Raw genomic sequence first — 19,457 nt, forward strand, 5'->3', positions numbered from 1 at the left:
TCCAGCCTCCTCCCTGCCCAATGTCCTTCCCCAACTGCTATGTTGAGAAGCACAAGTTATGCTTATACTTGCAACCCACGGAATACGTTTGGATGGCGAATTGTTTTATCAGCGAGCTTTTAAAAAGTCATTTAGTCTTTGTAATATTAAAAGTCATCTTAAACCCAGTAGGGAAGTAGATACATTTTGCAATTTGGCTGTCCATGCTTAGCAAAATAATTACCTTGCAAGATTTGTTGACCAATTTGTCAGATGTCTTAACAACTCAACGCCATACACCAGAGACCTTAGTGACAGTAGTCTCAAGATCAGCTACCACGGTCTGCCTTTCGCTGTTGACTTTATTGTTTTTACTATTCTCAGGGGGTTGATCTCATCACAGGTAATTATGAGTTGGATTGAAATGGACTGGCAGAATCGTTCTACGTTTTTATTACAGATCTAAGCAAACCCTGTAGACAGGCCTGCACATCTGTGCTCCATTTCAAATCATAGTGGATTGCTGTATTTCTCATCTATCTCTTTGTACATGGAGGGGGACATGATGAGGGAGCACAGCCAAAACCATGGGGGGAGGATTCAGAGTGACTTGGATTCAGGTCTGCTTTACTAGTTGTATGACTCTGGGAAAGTTACCTAACCTGGATCTGTTTCTTTATCTACAGGGTGAATGGTGCATGCATAGATATGTACATATGTACATACACAGTACACACATACATACATACGAACATACATGGTACTGTAAGCCCGTGTCAAACGAGGTAACATTTGCTGTCATTTGGCTGATTATTGTTGCCATTGCTTTGATTTTTTTTGAGACAGGTTTTTTTTTGTTTTTTTGTTTTTTTTTTTTGCTACACAGTCTAGGCTGACCTTGAACTCTTCCTACTTCCTCTACTTCCTGGGATAAGGTGTCACACCTGGCCAGTTTTCCTCTTGAGACTCCACTCTTCTCTCCCTTTAGCTGTCTCCCTATTATTCTCATTACTCATTTGGAATTGTATCTTCACCGTTCCAGCAGAAAGTTTCTCAATGTAAATGTGCCAGGCGTGTTTGCTTTTACAATGCCAGGGCACATTCAGAAACGGGGGCGGGGGGGGGGGCAGAAGAGGCTCCTTTGTTCCTAGGTTCTGCATCTTTGTTTTTGGTAATTCAAGCCTTGGGCCAGTGAGATGACTCAGTGGGTAAGGTAGTTCCCTGAGTGCCTAACAGACATGAGGGCCATGCCCAGGACCCTTGTGAAGGTGGAGGGAGACAAGCAACTCCACAGTTGTCTTCTGATCCCACACAGGCTCTGTGGTACACACACACACACACACACACACACACACACACACACACACACGCACGCACGCACGCACGCACGCACGCACGCACGCGCTCACCAGTAATAGTTTTAAAAAGTGAAACTCAGCTTCATTTCTAAGAAAGCAACTCCTTAACAAAGCTGGCATTCAGAACTAGGACTGTCTGGGGGACACGGACTCCAACATTTGATACCTGTGCAGCAGAGATCAACTTTGGGCTTTAAGGTAGAAATTTTACTATCAAAGAAGCTTAGCAATATGCTATGTTCCCCACAGGAGAACAGAATGTGACTGGAGTTGGATGGACAGGGGAGCTGATGAATGGGCCTCAGACCTCTGTCCTCAGTTTCAAAGGCCTCCCTCTTTGAAAGGCAAGAACAGAGGCAGCATTACCGTACGCTACTGTGCATTGTGCAGACCAAAGGCGATATTACCGTATACACCTGTGTGGTGGGCAGACAGAACCACAACTTGCTTATTTACGACATTGGAAAGCAGCTGTATTGGTTACTTTTCTCATCCCTCTGATCAAATGCCCAACAAAAGCAATTTAGGAAAGCAGAGGTTTATCTGGCCTCACATGGCTAGCGGGGTCCACCATGCTGGGGGAGGTATGCTTGTTGGGGCATCATCCATCCTTGGTGGGCGGAGCTTATGGCGTGGCTCGCTCACATCTTGGCAGATGAGAGATGAGAGCTGAGGGTGGAGCCAGAAGCCACATTCCCTCCGTGGTCCTCCCTTAGCTCCATACGTGCGCTGGCTACATGGCAGTACCAAGGCTCCACGCCGCCCCAGAACGGTGCTCCCTGCTAAAGACAAACACGGGGGCCTGCGGAGGACATTTTACATTTACAGGAGGGAATCTACAGAGGGGTTTGTCTGTCTGTCTTTGCTATTACATTGTTTGGCCTGGCTCTGGCAGAGAGTAGGTGACCCACACATCTTTGAACGGACCACTTGGGTAGCCCTCCGCTGTCACCTGGTAGCCCTCCGCTGTCACCTGAGAAACACCTGCAGAACAACTTTTTAGGAAACGTGTTGAATGAGAAAGGGCTCGGGCTGGAGAGACACTCAGCAGCCAAGGCCACACTTCTACACAGGGCCCTAACTCGGTGCCCGGTATTTGCGTAGGGCTGCTCCCAGCACCCGTACTTCCAGCTTCAGGAGAATGTGATGCCTGTGTGACCGGGTGGGCACCTGAACTCATGTGGACATAACCACACACAGAAGCAGACACGGGCATATAACTAAAACTAAGCTACATCTTAGGAAGGGCTGCAGTGAGATCTGGGAGACTTGGGCAGGGGATGCTGCCGGTCACACTTTGGGCAGGGGATGCTGCCGGTCACACTTTGGGACACCGGGACATCAAGGTCCACGGGGCAATCAGATTGAGGCCCCTGCAGGAATCTCATTAGGCAGAGTGGCTACTGACCATTCGGGGTGTTGGAGTTTTGAGAGCACAGGCTTTCAGACACTGGAGCAGAAAGAGGGGGCTAGGGGGAGAGGCAGGGAGCAAAGGGTCCCCTTGAGATTGTCCAGGGATGGAAAGGGGGCCAGGAACAAACGTGGAATGTTGGAGGATGTACATCAGCAGTTCCTTTTCGACAGTTTGGCTGAAACATGGAACAAAAACACTGATCCAGTGCCAAACTCAGACACCTTCAATTTGTTTGTGTAACAGGACTTCAAGGGCTTCACTGAGAATGATTCTGGGAAGAACACTGGTCCCTGTGCAAATAAACAAAGTGCAGCCCGAACCGAGTGATCATAGTCAAGGTTGAGCTGTTCTGAGGCTCCTGCCCACCTTGGTTAATCTCTCAAAGCCCTTTGAAAAAGTCCCCCCCACCAAACCACAAGGTGGTGGCACACACCTTTAATCCCAGAACTTGGGGGGCAGAGACAGGCTGGTCTCTGTGGGTTTGAGGCCAGCCTGCTATACTGAGCAAGTTCTAGGACAGCCTCCAAAGCTACAGAGAATCCCTGTCTCTAAAGGAAGGAAGAAAGAAAGAGAAAGAGAAAGAAAGAAAGAAAGAAAGAAAGAAAGAAAGAAAGAAAGAAAAAGTGTCCCAGGCTTCCTCAATGCCCCTGGGATGCTCTTACTAAAGAGTGACCCTTGATGACCCAGTTTCAGAAAGTGTATGATCAGGGACAATGTCGTTGGGAAATGTGGACTTTCTACAAACTCACTGTGAGACTCGGGGTATGTTTGCACCTTTGTGCACATGGACTGATTTTCAAAAGCTGATTTCCTCCCCCACCTCCCATCCCCCTGGTGTCGTTCTTGCCAAGCTGGGAGCCTTAAACACGTACAAGGCCCTGGGTTTAATCCCCAGCATGAGACAACAACCATAAAATGTTCTATCCCTAGTGAAGGCTTTGTACCAGTGCTGGCCTATAAAATATAAAATCCCAAGCTGTTTATATGTGCACACACATATACAATTTCAAGTTATATGTAAGAATGTAGACATATAAAACAGACATAGTTAATGTAAGAATATATTTTAATCAGAGCATCCCAAATATCTTTATTTCAACATGTTATTAAAATTCCATCTCTTTTACAAGTGCAGTATACTTCAGTTCGGGACAGCCACATCCATGTACTTAATCATTACATGTGTCAAGGCGTGTCTCTGCATGAGCCTTAGATAGAAGCCAAGTTTACTGGGGGGGGGGGCAGGATGACTGGCTCCTGCCCATAGCCCTGTAAATTCCCTAATCACAGCTTCACACAACCACTGAAACTCTGGTGAGGAGCCCGGCCTGACGCACAGGCCAGCTGGTCCACAGGCTGAGACACGAGGATTGCAAGTTCAAGGCCAGCTTTTAGGAAGACCTTGTCCAAAAAGAGGGGTTGGTGAGATGGCGCAGTGGATAAAGGCGCTTGCCGCCAAGGCTGAGCGTCTGGGTTCTGTTCCCGGCACCTACACGGTGGACGGAGAGAAGCAGTGCCTCAGAGTTGTCCTTTGACGTCCATACACATGCACACGTAACAGAAATAAAAAAGCGCTACAAAACCCTTAGAGTATTTAAGAGAAAAGGAGGGCTGGGACACAGCTAGGTGGTGGAGACTTGTGTCGTGTGGGGAAGCCCTAGCTTCAGTCCCTGTTTCCACAAAAGTCTGACAGTGGGAGCGGTTTTCCCGATAGAGGGAAGGAGGCCCCGAGAGATCCTTCTGTTCTGTGTGAATGTTCAGTGTCCCCACAGGCTCGTGGTTGGAGCACTGGGCCTGAAGCTGGTACTGCTCCTGGAAGTTGTGGAAAGGAAGTGAGCCCGTCGAGGGTGGGGCTGGGGATTTTATGCCTGCTCCACTTCCTGTGAGCTCTCAGCTCTACTTCCTGTTCACGTTAAGCTCCACTTCCTGTTCATGTTGAGCTCCACTTCCTGTTCACGTTGAACTTCCACTTCCTGTGCATACTCAGCCCCACTTCCTGTTTACATTGAGTTCCACTTCCTGTTCACGTTGAACTTCCACTTCCTGTGCACTCTCAGCCCCACTTCCTGTTCACATTGAGTTCCACCTCCTGTTCACGTTGAACTTCCACTTCCTGTGCATACTCAGCCCCACTTCCTGTGCACTCTCAGCCCCACTTGCACACTCAACCTCACTTCCTTGCACACTCAACCCCACTTCCTGTGCACACTCAACCCCACTTCTTATGCACACTCACGCCTACTTCCTGTGCACACTCAACCCCACTTCCTGTGCATTCTCCACCTACTTCCTGTGCACTCCTTGTCCTGGTCCGTCAGGCTGTGAGCCGCCATGCAGCCACCTTCCCCTCCACAGAGGGCTATATCCCCCCAAACTGTGAACCAAAACAACCCTTCCAACCTTGGGGTGCCTTTCATCAGCAAACACCCTCTCTCCAGCCCCCTTGCAGTTCCGGGATTCCCAGACTGAACAAAAGGTTTTCTGTTTATTTTCTTTTGGTTATGCGAAGACTGACACGGAAACACATTCTTTCCTGAAATAATGAGACAGTTTTATCATTTGTTTATTTCATTCAGTGCAAGTATTTGTGTATTTTTCTGTAGAGAATATTAACAAATTCAATTCCTGAACATTCTCAGACCCTGCTGGGGAAATCTGTACCACAGAATATTTCTAAAAACTGCAATCTTTGGGGGGCTTCAAGTGGTATTTTTCAAGCTTCTTTAGTGGTAATTATGGTCAGAAATTCATTCTTTGTCTCTCTGCCTCTCTGTCTCTGTCTCTCTCTCTCTATCTTTCTATCTCTATCTCCCAGGAGTCTTGTGCCTTGTGAACTATGGAATTTCTTCTTTCCATTCCTTATTTCTAAGGCCACTGGAGGCTTCAGTATTCTCGGCTCTGTCCCTCAGCTCCCCCCACCTCCCCAGATCTTGGTAACTTTATAGCCCCAGTTTCTCAAGGTGGTTTTCTGTTTTTGCTTTGTTTCTCTGGCTCTGTCCCCATACTGCCTTCCTTAGATTAGTTGATTCCCCTCACCACTCACTACGCTGCCTCTTGTTTCGTTGGGGGAGTGTGTCAGGACTTGAACCCGGGACCTCGAGCACGTGCATGCACGCACGCTCACACACACACACACACACACAAGTGTGCGCTAACCACAGAGCTCCACTCTCAGTCCCTGCCCCAGTGTACAGCAGCTCTGACAAGTGGAACAGGGCCAGAAGGACCTGTTGATCCTGAGCTGGGTGACCCTGGCAGGACAGGGTAGCTTCCTTTGGTTTCAGATCTGGGCTTGACAGTGCCTACCTCGCCGGGATGAAGAGGGATTTCACATGAAGATCCAGACCCCAAGGTCAGCAATGTGCTGTGGTAGCTCACTACACGAGGAAACCTGGCCCAGTCTTGCTGAAACAGACAGACAGACAAAATGCCCAGCTACACGTAGTGACAGAGCAGAAAAGATTAGTTTGAATGGAAACGCCAGGATGGTGCTCTCTGAGCGGCCGGTGTCTGCTTTCCCATTGGGGACGTGCCTCCTGGAGATGGCCGCCGTGGCCTGACGCTGACCACGGATGAGGAGCTGTCCGCATTCTAGTCGCTCCCTGGCCGATGCTAGTTGGCTTTTGGCTTTGATCACGTGGAAGTTTCCCAAATAACAGACACAGAGGCGTACGCTAAGTGTAAATGCTCTGCCCGTAGCTCAGGCTTGTTACTAGCTATCTCTTACATTTAAATTCGCCCACATTTCTTACCTACACTTTGCGATGTGTCTCGGTACCTTTTCTCAGTACAGCATGACAACTCCTCCGGACTCTCTTGACTCCGCCCTTCTTCACCCCAGCATCCTGTACTTCCTGCCTGGTTTCTGGCCAGTCGGCGTTTTATTAAACCAGTGGCGAGTCTTTACAGTGTGCAAGAGGATTATTTCCACGGCACCTGCACTGAATGTGATGAGCATCGGCAAGCCCATGGGCTAGGCTTGTGGGCTGGAAGAGAGTGAGCTGAGGACCAACACCCTCATCTCACTGTTCCCTGACTGTGTATGCCTCACATTCCTAGTGCTGTGCTCCCTGTAATGTGGGCCAAAATGAAGCTTTTTGTCACAGTCACAAAAGGAGTAACTGACGCAGCATGGGAGGGGCTTCCCAGAGCATGACTCACGGCTGCTGTGTTCTGGTTTGTTCTGTAGTCATGCCAGGGACTGAACCCAGGGCCTTGCACATCCTCCCTTCCCTTTCTTTTTGTTAACTTTCTTCCCTCTTCCCTTAGCTCCTCCTCCCTCCTCCCCATTTGCTTGTGGGGCCATAGGATCAAACACCCAGGCTAGGAAAGCACCCCACCCAAGAACAACATTCTAGCCCCCCCAACTGAGCTGTGATCTAGTGTGGGTGGAGGCTGGAGAGGAGGACACAGCCGTGGGCATCTGCTGCCCATGCTTACGGTTCATTCTTTTGGGAGCAGTGCTGCCTGTAGCATCGTGCCTGCCCTTTCAGCACGGAGGCTTTGCTGGAAGCAGAGAGGCGGTGGGAGCAGAGGCGGATGGGGAGGCGTGAGGAGAAGACACAGAAAGACTTGGCAGACACCTCCGCCCCAGCCTGGTGCCAGCTCTGACTCTCCTCACCTGTTCCTGGTGTCAGTTGTGAGTGTTTGCCTGCATTTGGCTGTGTGCGCCACATGCGAGCCTGGTACTCACAGAAACAGGAAGAGCGCATTGGGTCCCCCGGAACTAGTTATGGACTCCAGTTGTGAACTGTGACGTGGGTGCTTAGACCCAAAGCCAGGTCCTCTGAAAGAGAAGTGAGAGCTCTTAACCACCAAGACCTCTCTCCACCCCACCTCCCGACCCCCACTTTTGCTTCGAACCTGTTTGAAACCAGACCTAAGCCACAAGGAGCATTGAGACTTTTTCCGTGTCTATTCTCAGTGCTGTGAGTTTCTGGGAAGTTGCTTTCCGGGGAAAGCGTAACCCAAATTCTCCCTACACTTTTCTTGCTGTCCAATGCCAGGACAGTTTGATAGCCCTGAGATAGATATCAGATGGGGCCATCTCCGGTCGCCTCTTAGAATTTGTTTTATTGAAATTATAATGCACGTGTGTGTGTTTAAAGGAGTGTAGGGATGGAACAAGAGAATGACATGACTCAGTGGAGGACCGGGATTCAGTTCCCAGCACCTGTGTCAGGAAGTTCACAACCTTAACACCAGCTCCAGGGGGCTCCAACATCTTTTTCCATGGACACACACACACACACCATACGTCCACACGAGCACACACACACACATGAAATGACAATAAAGTAGTGTAGGCGCTCTTATGCCTTTGTTCAGCTGGAGTTTTCACCCAGCAGCCGGCACGCACCCTTTCATGTAAGCTTTGGTGGGGCTGTGTTAACGCTCTTGGCACCAGTCGTAAGATAGGTGCTCTCACCAGCGCTGCCCTACAGACACGGGAACAAAAGTAAAGCAAGATTGATCAAGTCCCCCAAGACCAGGGTCCCAGAAGGACGGGAGCTGCTTCCCAGGGTCTCCAGTACTTTAGGGGAGCATGAGAGACACCCCAGGTCCCAATGGACACTACGGTTCAGCCCAGAAAAAGCAGCTGTGGGCCCAGGAAGCCTGTTTCTCCCACCCTGACTTCCCTAGCACCTGAAGGAAGGGGTCTCGCCTAGGGGGGCGCGGTCTTCCGGACACTGAATGGAGCACAGAGATCAGCCAGTGCCTCCAGGCTGGTTAACTCCAAGGCCAGGGCAGTTGGATTTCTGGGGCCGATCTTGACACCTTGGTGGCAGAGTCCTGTGTGGTACATAGTTCAGTGGCATCTTGTTACTTTGGCCAGATTCTGGGGAGGGAGGGCAAATAATTGGGACAGTGCAGGCATCTTTTCCTAATCGTCCTTTGGTTGCACGCCCTTTCCAGTAACTCAAGTATCGAGTGGTCTGGGACCAGCTGGAGTTTATAGATCAAAGAGAATGGAGTGGGCTACTGTGGTTACCCCGTCTCTATGCACCCCTGCACTGAGGGGCAGAGGAGGACAGAAGGAAGGACAGATAGACGGATCACCCGTAACTCTTCCGCCAAGAGATAATAACCTTTCTGATCACTTTCCAGCTTCCCTTCAACACACTGCTCCCCAGAGTTCAGGGATGCCCAGCAGCCTCGCTGGCGCTGAGGTGGGCTGTGCCTGCTTTGTGTTCTGCCACGGGGAGAGACACTGAGCCAGACCTTTGTGCCTTCCACCCACACCCCACACCCCCTCCCCCGACTCTGAATGACGCTGCTTGTCTGGCATAGTGCATCTCAGGAATTTCCTCACTAGGGTGAGGAACAAAGACCTTCTTCAAGTCCCAAACCCTCTTTGTCTGGATGGACCCCGGAGGCCACAGAGACCTGAAGAGTCTTGAGTTTGCTCTCCTGTGCCCTTGAGTGACTGGAGAGCCTGGGGACGGGGAGTGTGTGGTTCTGCTTGGCCTGGTATCCTTTATACCCTTCAGAAAGACCTCTAAGAGTGCCATGTTATGACCAAGTGCCTGTGTCTTGCCCAGGCCATCAGCTACCAGGGCAGTCCCCTGCTTGCTCAGTCCAGGAATTGCAGCCAGGGAATGGCAAGTCCTTTTCCAGGGCACTGAAAGGGCCTATTTAACTTTTTTTTATTAGGAGGAGCGTTTGTGTGTGTGTGTATGTGTGTGTGTGTGTGTGTGTCTGTCTGTCTGTCTGTCTGCCTGCCTACCTGCCTGCCTGCCTGCCTGCATGGTGTTCAACAGGTGTTTTCTGACTTTGCACAAAGACCTGTTTGGGCACGGTGGTGGAAGCCAGCCCTGAACACATGTGTCCCTTGCTCACACAGAGCTTTCAGGGCCTCTGTTCGTGGGACGAATAGAAAAACACTGTGAGTCACCAGGTAGCCCGTGCTGGTTGGGCTGGGTGCATGGGAATGCAGCAAGGCACTGTGGTGGCAGCCCCGTAGCAGGCCCACAGCCCTTTCTGCCCCCAGGGCTTGGGGCTGTGCCTTCGGTTGTTCATGAGAGCGCCTCTGCAGGGCCCATCTTTGTGGCTGGGGTTCCAGCTGGCTCCTTGGCTGGGAATGGGACTCTGCTCCCAAGGGAGGTCTTTTCCATTTTGAGAGGTCAGCCGTGAGCAACTCCAGTTGTTCCTCCAGTGTCGTGAGCCACAGCAAGCGTCTGCCCCATGTCCTTCTCCCCTTGCTTGCTTAGCTAGTCTGGGAACACAGAGGGTGATCCATAAGGGAAGTGTTTCAAGTGATGAGCCCCAGAAGGTAGGTGAGAAAAAAGCAGACCTGGAAAAAATGATGGTCAGAGGACCCTGGGAGGTTGAGCCCAGTGGGGGAAACAGAACTCACTGCTAGTAAAACCTTCTCCCCCTCAGCCCTTCTTGGAGCTGGAGATGAAGAATGGCTTCTGGAGTATTTACACTGGGGAAAGCTATTTACATTACTGGCCAGTCCCCCAGGGTCCAAGTCCACCGAGGGGCCGTCTGTGACCCTTGGGAGTGCTCATCAGTGGCAGGATTAAGCTCTCGCTTACCCAGCAGGATGGAGACTTGGGCTGGGCAGTGTGTAAATACAGATATATCTTTATCCCTTGTCTTCTACATCCTCCTGTCCAGACGGAAAAAGAAATACATTTCCAAGTGCATCTGGGTTCATATAACAGGTGCAGATCTACAAAGTTCTGCGTGTAAATCAGAATTGAGGTGTGCAGTTTGAAGGGACCATGTGTGAATACTTCTAAAAAGACTGGTCCCGAAGCACATCATTTATGTTCTGACGAACTCATGTATTCCATCATCTGGCCCAGAGGAAACCTTAGCGGTACCTTAGACTCACCAGGGAAACATTTTAAAGTTCTTGAAGCTCCAAACCACCAGAGGAGCAATGAGAGGGGCACTTCCATGACTGGATCCAGGCAGGAAGATGATTTCATGGTCATATCCACCCTTTGTCTTGAGTGTGCATGCCTCGGAGTGGTGGAAAAACATGTACTTAGGCAGAGAAGTTGCCGAAAGTCAGCGGTAAGATGTCTTTGAGACAACGCATTTATGTGAAGATGCAAAAATCTCATGAGTTTGTGTAGAAGAAGAGCATAAAACTGGCTGATGTCCACACAATGGAATACTACACAGCAAGGAAAAGGGACAGACTTCTCAGCTACCCTGCACTGACGAGCCGCCTTCCCCTTTTGAGGAAATCCATGCTTTTCAATTGAGCAGGTGCCTCTGTGAAGGATACACATGGAGTGGACCATGCTGTGTCACACCCTGGAAATCAGGGTGACACATAGCCCAGCCACATCTCCCTTATAGACTTGTGAGCTGCGGATGCCTCTTGTTAAGTTAAAGAAATTGGTCTCTGAGGATCAAGTAGTTCCCATGCTCTGGACCTAGGGAAAGGTTTGCCTCCAAAGAATCATTTTTGAGTGGCGGGTGTGTTGTGTCTCGTGGTAGTGGCCAGTTGCAGCTAAGTGTGTTTGCCAAGCATGAGACAGTAAAGTGGAGTGCGGTATAGGGTGTGAGTTTTATCCCCACAAACCATCTCTGTTAGAAAACAGCACCGGCCATGAATGGGCACGCAGAATATAACTAATCCCTAAAATGGGATTACGTTCTCCGTGAGAAGGAAGTCTCCTCACCTGCCACAACACGGAACCCTGAGACCGTAATGCTAAGCAAAAGAAGGCAGGCACAAGGCCACACATCACCTGGATTCTGTTCGTAGGATATGCCCAGGACAAGCCAGCCACCGGGACAGGAGCAGAGTAGCGTTGGGGGCTGTGGGAAGGAGGGAGTGGGGAATGACCGCCGAGCGGCTTTCTCCGGGGGACGATACAGCAGAGCCCTGGAATAAGACAGCAGTGGTGGTTGCACAACATCGTATGTTTTCACGCCACAGGCCTGTAATCTGTGAAATAGTCAGGATGGCAAATGGTGTATGTGGGTGTGTGTGGATGGAGGGGGGCGTGAGTGCACACGCATGGGCGTGCATGTGTACACTACTGTACGGAAGAAAGAGAAGAATCCCACTTCCTGCTAAGGGGCCTGCACAGTAGGTCCATTCTTGGCACTTTTGAGGAAATGGGTCCTTTGGACTTTGACCTCTCTTCTCAAGTAGGGTGGAGGGGGTGTTTTTTTTTTTCTCCCGGGTGCTGGCCCTGCAAACCTGAGGGCTCTTTGCCACATTCCTAGCTGCTCTCCGTCCCCGGCAGTTGCGTGCTTGAGGCTGCAGTGCCTGGGATACGGCTTTTTATAAAGAACGGGTCTGCTGAGTCTGGTGTTTGAAAGCAAGATCGGGCCGAATCAGGGCTCTCGGGCAGAAGATGCAGCTGTGTAAATACATGTTTGCTGCTGGAGTCTGTAGGGGACCCGTGAAGCCCAGCCTGCCTGGTGTACTGGGGAGACATTTTACCATGGGGGGAACTTAGTGACTGCCTAGGGTGAGGACATCTAATGGGGGGGAGGTCTTGAGGAGGAGGACAATGAACCGGGCAGTTGTGCAGTCTAGCTCCATGTGGGCTTTGGAGGTCCCGAACAAGACTCTTATTGATGGTGTGTCACCCCAAGCACACAACCCTGGATTTGAACAAAGCCAAGATGGAAAACCCACACAAGGGCCTTACAGTTTCCAGAATGAACTGCGTTCTTATTTTCCCCTCCGTCCTCTGAAGGACAAGGAAGAAACTGAAAGGAAAGTGTGGGGGAGGCTGGAGGCGACGGGAAATGTGATGAGCAGGGTCCCCGAACCTCCGTGGAAACGGGCCACATTCCTCTGAGGGGTGGCCTGCCCTTCTGGGCCCCGGGGGCTGAAGAATGTCACAGGGGTTGGTGCAAACTGGCCTGTTGCCTCTGTTGATTGTTACTCCCAAGAGCCTGTAGCCAGAGCCTCGGAGAGATGTCTGGAGAGGACCCTGCTAGACGTCTGTGACTGTTCACCTCCCTTGCTGACTTAATGAGACTTGGAATTGCCATGGAAATGGCCCTCTGGGTACCTATCAGGGTGTCTCCAGGATGGCTTAGTTGGGTAAGGAAGACCCATCCCTAAATGTGGAGAGGCACCGTCCAATGGGCTGGGGTCCCAGACTGAATAAAAAGAGAAGGTGGCCTGACCCCCCCCACAGTGTTTATCTTCCTCTGCTTCTGGACTGTGGATGTCATGTGTCAGCTGCCTCACGCTCCCACCATCCATGCTCCCCCCCCCACCATGACTGTACCCTCACATTGGGAACCAGAGGGATTGAGCTGGCGAGGGAGCTGAGGGTGGCCGGTCACCCGTGACGTCGTAGAGAGAGCACTCAGCAGACTGTCTGCCATGTGCATCCAGGAGAGAAGGGAGATGGTGCCCGCTGGTCCCCCAGAGTCTCACGCAGGCCTTCAGTCCTGTGTTTCTTCAAGCTATGTCTCTCTGGATGCTTGCCCTTCCCCCAGACGTCCTAGAAAAGGGAGTATGTCGGTCTGTTCTCAGAGTAAGGCAAGCCTCTGCTGCTGCTGCTGTCCCCACTGCGCCCTGCAGTCTGCCGGGTCAGGGAGCACAGTCACAACCCTGCTGTCCTCGGGGCACACTCCTGGTGGCTTTAGTGCATCTGAGCGCCCTCCCTCATAGACCCTGCATCGAACATCTTGATCTCCAAGTACCCTCGGCTCCGGCTGTCTCCTCATGCCTTCCTCTTCTCCAGCCTCTGTGGATTATGACAGGCCAGGAAGCAGAAGCTGTGGCCCTGGTGGCCCTCCACAGCTTACTGGAAGTGACCCCAGCTGGCAGACTGCAGACATCCAGTGCTTTGAACTTGGGTTTGAGCCCTCACTGTCACCATCCCTGGGGTCGCCATGGCACTGGGTTATCATCCAGCCTCAGTGTTCCGTTCCCATAGCTGCACTAAGTGGCTGTGGGAGCCAGAGGTGGTGGGGTACAGCTGATGCCCAGCCATCCTGGTTAGGCAAGCCCTCGTCGCTTCCATCGCTGCTTGGGCAGTTATCCCACCGGCCTCCCCATCTGTCGGTGCCTCCCCGACTGAGTTCAGAATTTCTCAGTCTCTACTTGCTGGACAAACACTCTTGGGGGAAGGGGGGAGGAGGGGGAGGGGGAGAGGGGGCTCTCCTCACTGCCTTCGGTTTTAGCCTCAGGACTCATGTCCTTTTGAAGTCCATCCCCCACCAGTCCCCACACCTCGTGTGCCTGTGACACAGAGTCACTCGCCCGGTTAAGCTCTATGCCTGCTTCAGTGACCAACTGCAAATTCCTCTCCCTGCCGAACCCCAGATCTTGCCCGGTCCTCTGCGTCGCTGGAACACTGGAGACATTCCTGGATTAACCTGGTTTTACCCCCATGTGTTCAGCAGACATAACCCCATGGGTGTTGAGGACTCATCTGAGACCACTGTGCCTCCTTGGGCCAGGCGCGAACGCGCTTCACAGCTTCATACCCTTTGGCTTAGTTCGCATTTGCTGGTGTGAAATGTAAATGAAGGCTCTTTTCCAGAAACCGGGTAGCTTTTGGGAAAGGCTAAGGATGAGGAAGCAGGGAGGCATTTCCAGTGACATCCTCCTTCCTTTCTGGGTCGTTCCCGAGTGGTGGCAGGGGCTTGGCCTCTCGGAGAGGTCCAGAAGTTCAGGGAGAACGCATCCCGGACCCCGGCTTCCTCACGTGGCCCTTTCACTTTTCTTGTCCACCGGAGCTAAGAGCGGAGCTGGGAATCCCTGTGCTCACTCTGCCCTGGAGTCTCCTCTGAACTTGTCGTCTCAGCAGACGGGAAGCTTGTGAATAGCCGTTGAAAATACAACAGGCCTCCCTCCCCCCCAAGTTAAGGCCTGGCTTTTTGGGCATCTGCCTCTGCCTCTTCAAGCTCTCTGGGGCCAGCATACGTCAGCCCTGATTAAGTACTTGTCAGCTTTCCCGAGGGCCAGGTTTGCTTGTTGAGTGCCAGTGTTCCGGGTTAAGCTGGCTTAGAGGCTGTCCTTTCTCAGCCTGTGTCACATGAGAGCCGTCATGCTGCCTCTGACACACACACATTTAATTCCACTCTACTCATATCTAGGGCTGTCCTACCTCTGTCCATCTGCCTGGGTCATGCTGCACCTCACCTTGGAGGAGAGCACTGTGACTTCCAATCTTAGTGAGCCTGGGGGCCAACGTAGAGGCTCCAGGAGAGATGCCCGATTGGCTCTGACGGTAGAGCCTCGTCTAGCCATGGGGCCGCCAGGATGCTGCGCTCATCCTGTAGTGATGCTTCCCATCCCGTGTGGTGATGGGTCTCATCTCCGTTTAATCAGGACGCCTGTGCCCTAATGTCTTGGGTAGACATTTGACAACTTCTCTCTCTCTCTCTCTCTCTCTCTCTCTCTCTCTCTCTCTCTCTCTCTCTCTCTCTCTCTCTCCCTCCTTCTCTCTCTCCCTCTCCCTCCCTCCCTCTCTCTCTCTCTCTCTCTCCCTCCCTCTCTCTCTCTCTCTCTCTCTCTCTCTGTCTCGTTACTTGCATTATTCTGGCCTTGGAATACTCTGTGTACATAGGAAGTGAGTGAATTTGTTTTCACTTCGTTCTCTCATTCAGTCAGCAGACACTGGGCATTTTGCAGGTACTTTGGAAGCATAAGCTAAGTGCAGAGCCCTTTGTTGGAGGGTGTACATGCGTGCTGCCACAGGCAGCTAGGGTTTGGCACAGACAGCATTTCAAGAGGGTGCTGGTGCTGCCCGTTTCTGATTGGCTATGACAAATCACCAAGCTCGGTGACTCATGGTGATGCAAATTCATTAACTTAGAATTCTAGAACAACAAAGCACCCTTTGGACTTTGGTCCTCCCAAAGGCTCCCAAAGATGTCCCAGTCCCTTGCCCTTTTGGTCTCTTGCATTCCTTGGCCGATGGCCTCTTCTTCTAGCCTCAGAGCCAGTATTGTGACAGCTTCAGTCCTTTCTGGCTCCTGCCCATCCTCCTGACTTCTGTCTTTGACTTTCAGCCCCTTTCCTCTTCTCAGGGCACCTGTGATGACTGGACTCACCTGGATGGCCCAGGAGTATTTCCTTCCTTTGGCCACAGCCATGTGAAGTCCCTTTCGTTGTGCAAAGTAGTGTAGATGTCTTTTGGGCCATGGTTTGGCCTTTCCTAGAGGCTGAAGCTGGTAGCATGGGTTTTGGAGGCTAGCCCTCGTGCTTCTGGAGGGATCCTATGGAGAGCAAGGCCTGGGGGTGGGGCGGTGGACAGCGTTTAGACAGAAGAGGCGCTTGCTACAATGTAAATCCCCAAGATGTTGTGGTGGGGGTGCATAGGCGTGGCTATAAAGAGTGTGGCAGCAAATGTGGCAGGTGTCACTGTGAGACTCTGGAGAGGGACGAACCAGGGGACGCTCTTTGTCACGGACATCCATGAGCAGGTTTGTACTTTAGAGAGCTGTAGACCCAAACTAAGGTCACCCTTGGGGTCATAGCATTTCAGTGATGGAATGACTCCCCTCCCCCACCTTTTTTATTTAATTGAAAATAATTTTCCATATGATATGTTCAGGTCATAGTTTCCCTTTGCATCCTCCCACCTTCCCACACACATCCAAATCCATGACTTCCTTCTCTCTGTCTCTAGCAAACATACAGACAAAAAAAAAGCAAAATAAAAAGCACAAAGCCCCCCCCCCCCCTACACACAAACAAAACCCATAAAAACACAAAGCCAACATTGGAACCCATAATATACATGCAAGATACCAGTAAGGACCAGTAAGATAAAGCATGCCTAAAGAGAGCAATGTGAGACAAAAAAAAAAAAAGCCTACTGAAACACCATTGAGTTTGTTTTCATTTGGTCATCTACGACTGAGCATGGGACCTGCCTCTAAATGTGGCTACTATACCCTGTGAGGCTCCCTTATAGGAAAGTGACTTTCCCCTTGCAAGCAGTTGTCAATTGGAGACAGCTTCTTGGTTAGGGATGGGAGCTCATGTTTACTTCCTCCTCTCAGCCTTGGGACTCTGACTGGCTTGGACCTGTGAGTGCTGCCACAGTCCCTCTGAGCTCGTGTGTGCATCAGTCCTGTTGTATCTGGAAGACACTGCTTCCTTGGAGTCATCCAGCCCTTCTGTCTCTTACAGTCTTTCTGCCTCCTCTTCAGCAGCGTAGCTCCCTGAGCCCTAAGGGGAGGGGTTTGAAGAAGGCGTCCCATTTGGGGCTATGTACCCCAAAGTCTCTCTGCCTCCACACACTGCCCAGTTGTGGGTCTCTGTATTACCTCTTAACTGCAGGGGGAAGTTTCTCTGATGATGTCTGAATGAGACACTGATCTATAAACATAGTGGAATATATCGTGAGGTGTCATTTTATTACTGTGTGCCTGTGACAGAACAATGGTATTTGCTTTGATGGAAGGACTTTTGGGGGATTTTGGGGGGGGGGTTCAAGACAGGGTTTCTCTGTGTAGCTTTGGAGTCCATCCTGGCACTCACTCTGTAGACCAGGCTGGCCTGGAGCTCACAAAGATCCACCTGCCTCTGCCTTCCGAGTGCTGGGATTAAAGGCGGGCGCCACCAACACCCAGCTGATGGAAGGACTTTTAAAAAGCAGAGTGTGTATCTAAGTGACTTGAGGAGGTCAAGTTGCAAAACCAACGTCCCTTAGGGAGAAAGATGGGGATAATAATCACTGCTGGGGCCGTAGCTCAGCAGCCAGCCAGGCCTTTGGAGGGTGTTTCTTCCTCTTTGTTAACTGAAATTGGACGTTGGTGAAGGAGGAGATGCCCTCTGGATCTTGGGCCAGCCAGGCCAACACCACTTCTCTGGCAGGCGGTAGGTCTGTGGCTCCCGTTGAGGGTATCTGTGTCAAATTAAAGGTCCTGGTTTTCTCCCACCAAAGCTCTGAAGCTGACAGCGTCCTTCCCAAGCCTCACAGGAGCCCTTCCTGCTGGGAACCACGGGTCCTTGGTGGGTGTTGCTGGGTCTACAGAGAAACAGTCACTGAGCACATTCTCTTGTGTTTGTCTCTAGCCCTGGAGCAGCTGCTGACAGAGCTGGATGACTTCCTCAAGGTTCTAGACCAGGAGAAGCTCAGCAGTGCAGCCGTGGTGAGGAAGAGTGGTTTGGCCGAGCTCCTGCGGCTCTACACCAAGAGCAGCAGTAAGTACCCGCCTGGGGCCTCGGGTGCCCACGGGGCACTTGCCTGCTGGGGCTGTCACAGCACAGTGTCATGGGACCTTCCATAGCACACCGTTGGAGACCAGCTCCAAGAGCAAGGAGTCAGCAGGGCTGGCTCTTCCTTCGGACTTTCTCAGACACCTCTGCGTGACGTCTCGTAATCTCATTTTGTGAGGACTCCATCCACATAGACTAGGACTACCCTGAGACCTCAGTTTTAGGCTCTCTGTCCAAATAAAGTTTCTGAAAGCCTGGAGACAAGGGTGTAATATATGAAGGGTACAGCTGAACTCATAGCAGTGATGCACGGTAACCTGACTTGTCTGGGAACCCTCCACACACTCCGTATGTCAGCTGATGAGTGGGGTTGTTAGTGGAATGTGTCCAAAGCCTTCTCACTACTGGCTGAAAGGGAAGAGTCAGGGTGTTGTTAAGAATGCCCAGGCTGTCTTGGGTAACAGAAAGTTGTTATGAATGCCTAGGGTTTGTGTTCTGCCTAAGAAGGCTGCACTTGTATGAATTCGTTTCTTCAAGACAACCCCATGGGGCTGGGGCCGCTGTCACACAGGGCATGCAGACTGTGGGGTCTAAATACCTTGGCTAGTATTTTGTAGCCTGAGGGGAGAATAAATATGGCTCTAAGACTGTAAATTGCAGAATCACGAATTCATAACTGTTCTGCCATTTTTGTGGTAGAATTCACATACAACAGAGCGCACAGACTTTATGTATGCGATTCAGTGACTTTGGATAGTTGTATACACCAGAGTGGCCCCTATCTAAAACTAAACAGGATACCCCTATCATCCAGAAAATTCTCTCTTCTGGGCTAGGAAGATGGCTTAGTCAGTAAAGTTCTTGCAGCACAAGCTTCGGAAGACCTGAGTTTGATCCCCACCACCCACAAAGCCAGACATTGCAGCATGCACCTGTACTCCCCTGGGGAGGTGGAGAAGGGCGGAGAGATCTCTACTGGGTGCTGGCCAAAAAAAGCAGGCGGAGAAGCAATTGAGAAAGATTCCCAGTGTCAGCCTCTGGCCATCACAGGTATCTGCACAGGTGAGCCCACTCATGTGCAAACACACCCACACTTGTGCACTGTGCCTGTATACGTAAAAGAGGACTCACACACTCAAACACATGGACACTGGCAAGAAAAGGCAAAGAGAAATTAAGGACAGAGATTTCTAGTTGACCTCTGACCCCCACGTGCATACGCACACACAGTTACTTTTCTTAAATTCAGCCTTGCTCTGTTTTCTCTAATCTCCTTCCCATCTCCACTCCAAGGCAGACATTGCCCTAATTTCTGCCACCTTAAGAAGACATCTGTTCTGGCATTGTGTGTGAAGGCCATCATACCGAGTCTACTGTGGCTTCCTCTGGAGACTGACTGGAGCTGTGGATGTGCCTGTAGCTTGTTCCTCTCCTCTCTGGAGTTTATAACCATGGCTCTCTCCCTTGGAAGACTCATCAGATCCGTGTCTGATTTGCCTCTTTCATTGATGGTGTATTCTGCCCTTGTTCACTTGAGTGTGTCTGTGTGAGGTGTTCACGGTTTTCAGCCGTGAAGCCAAATGGCTTC

At 51.2% G+C, this 19,457-nt stretch overlaps 1 protein-coding gene across 3 annotated transcripts in view; it reads left to right on the top strand.

Moving 5' to 3' along the window:
• Positions 1 to 19,457, top strand: part of Afap1l2 (actin filament associated protein 1 like 2) — a 98,657-nt gene that overhangs the window by 42,782 nt on the left and 36,418 nt on the right. For all 3 annotated transcript variants that reach the window (XM_013117101.3, XM_040742321.1, XM_040742318.1), the window contains one exon: positions 17,726 to 17,854. In XM_013117101.3, the coding sequence (XP_012972555.1) occupies positions 17,726 to 17,854 (129 nt within the window). Of the gene's footprint in view, positions 1 to 17,725; positions 17,855 to 19,457 lie in introns of those variants that run through there.

The sequence above is a fragment of the Mesocricetus auratus genome, unplaced genomic scaffold (assembly GCF_017639785.1).
Source record: "Mesocricetus auratus isolate SY011 unplaced genomic scaffold, BCM_Maur_2.0 Super-Scaffold_4256, whole genome shotgun sequence".
Lineage (NCBI taxonomy): Eukaryota > Metazoa > Chordata > Mammalia > Rodentia > Cricetidae > Mesocricetus > Mesocricetus auratus.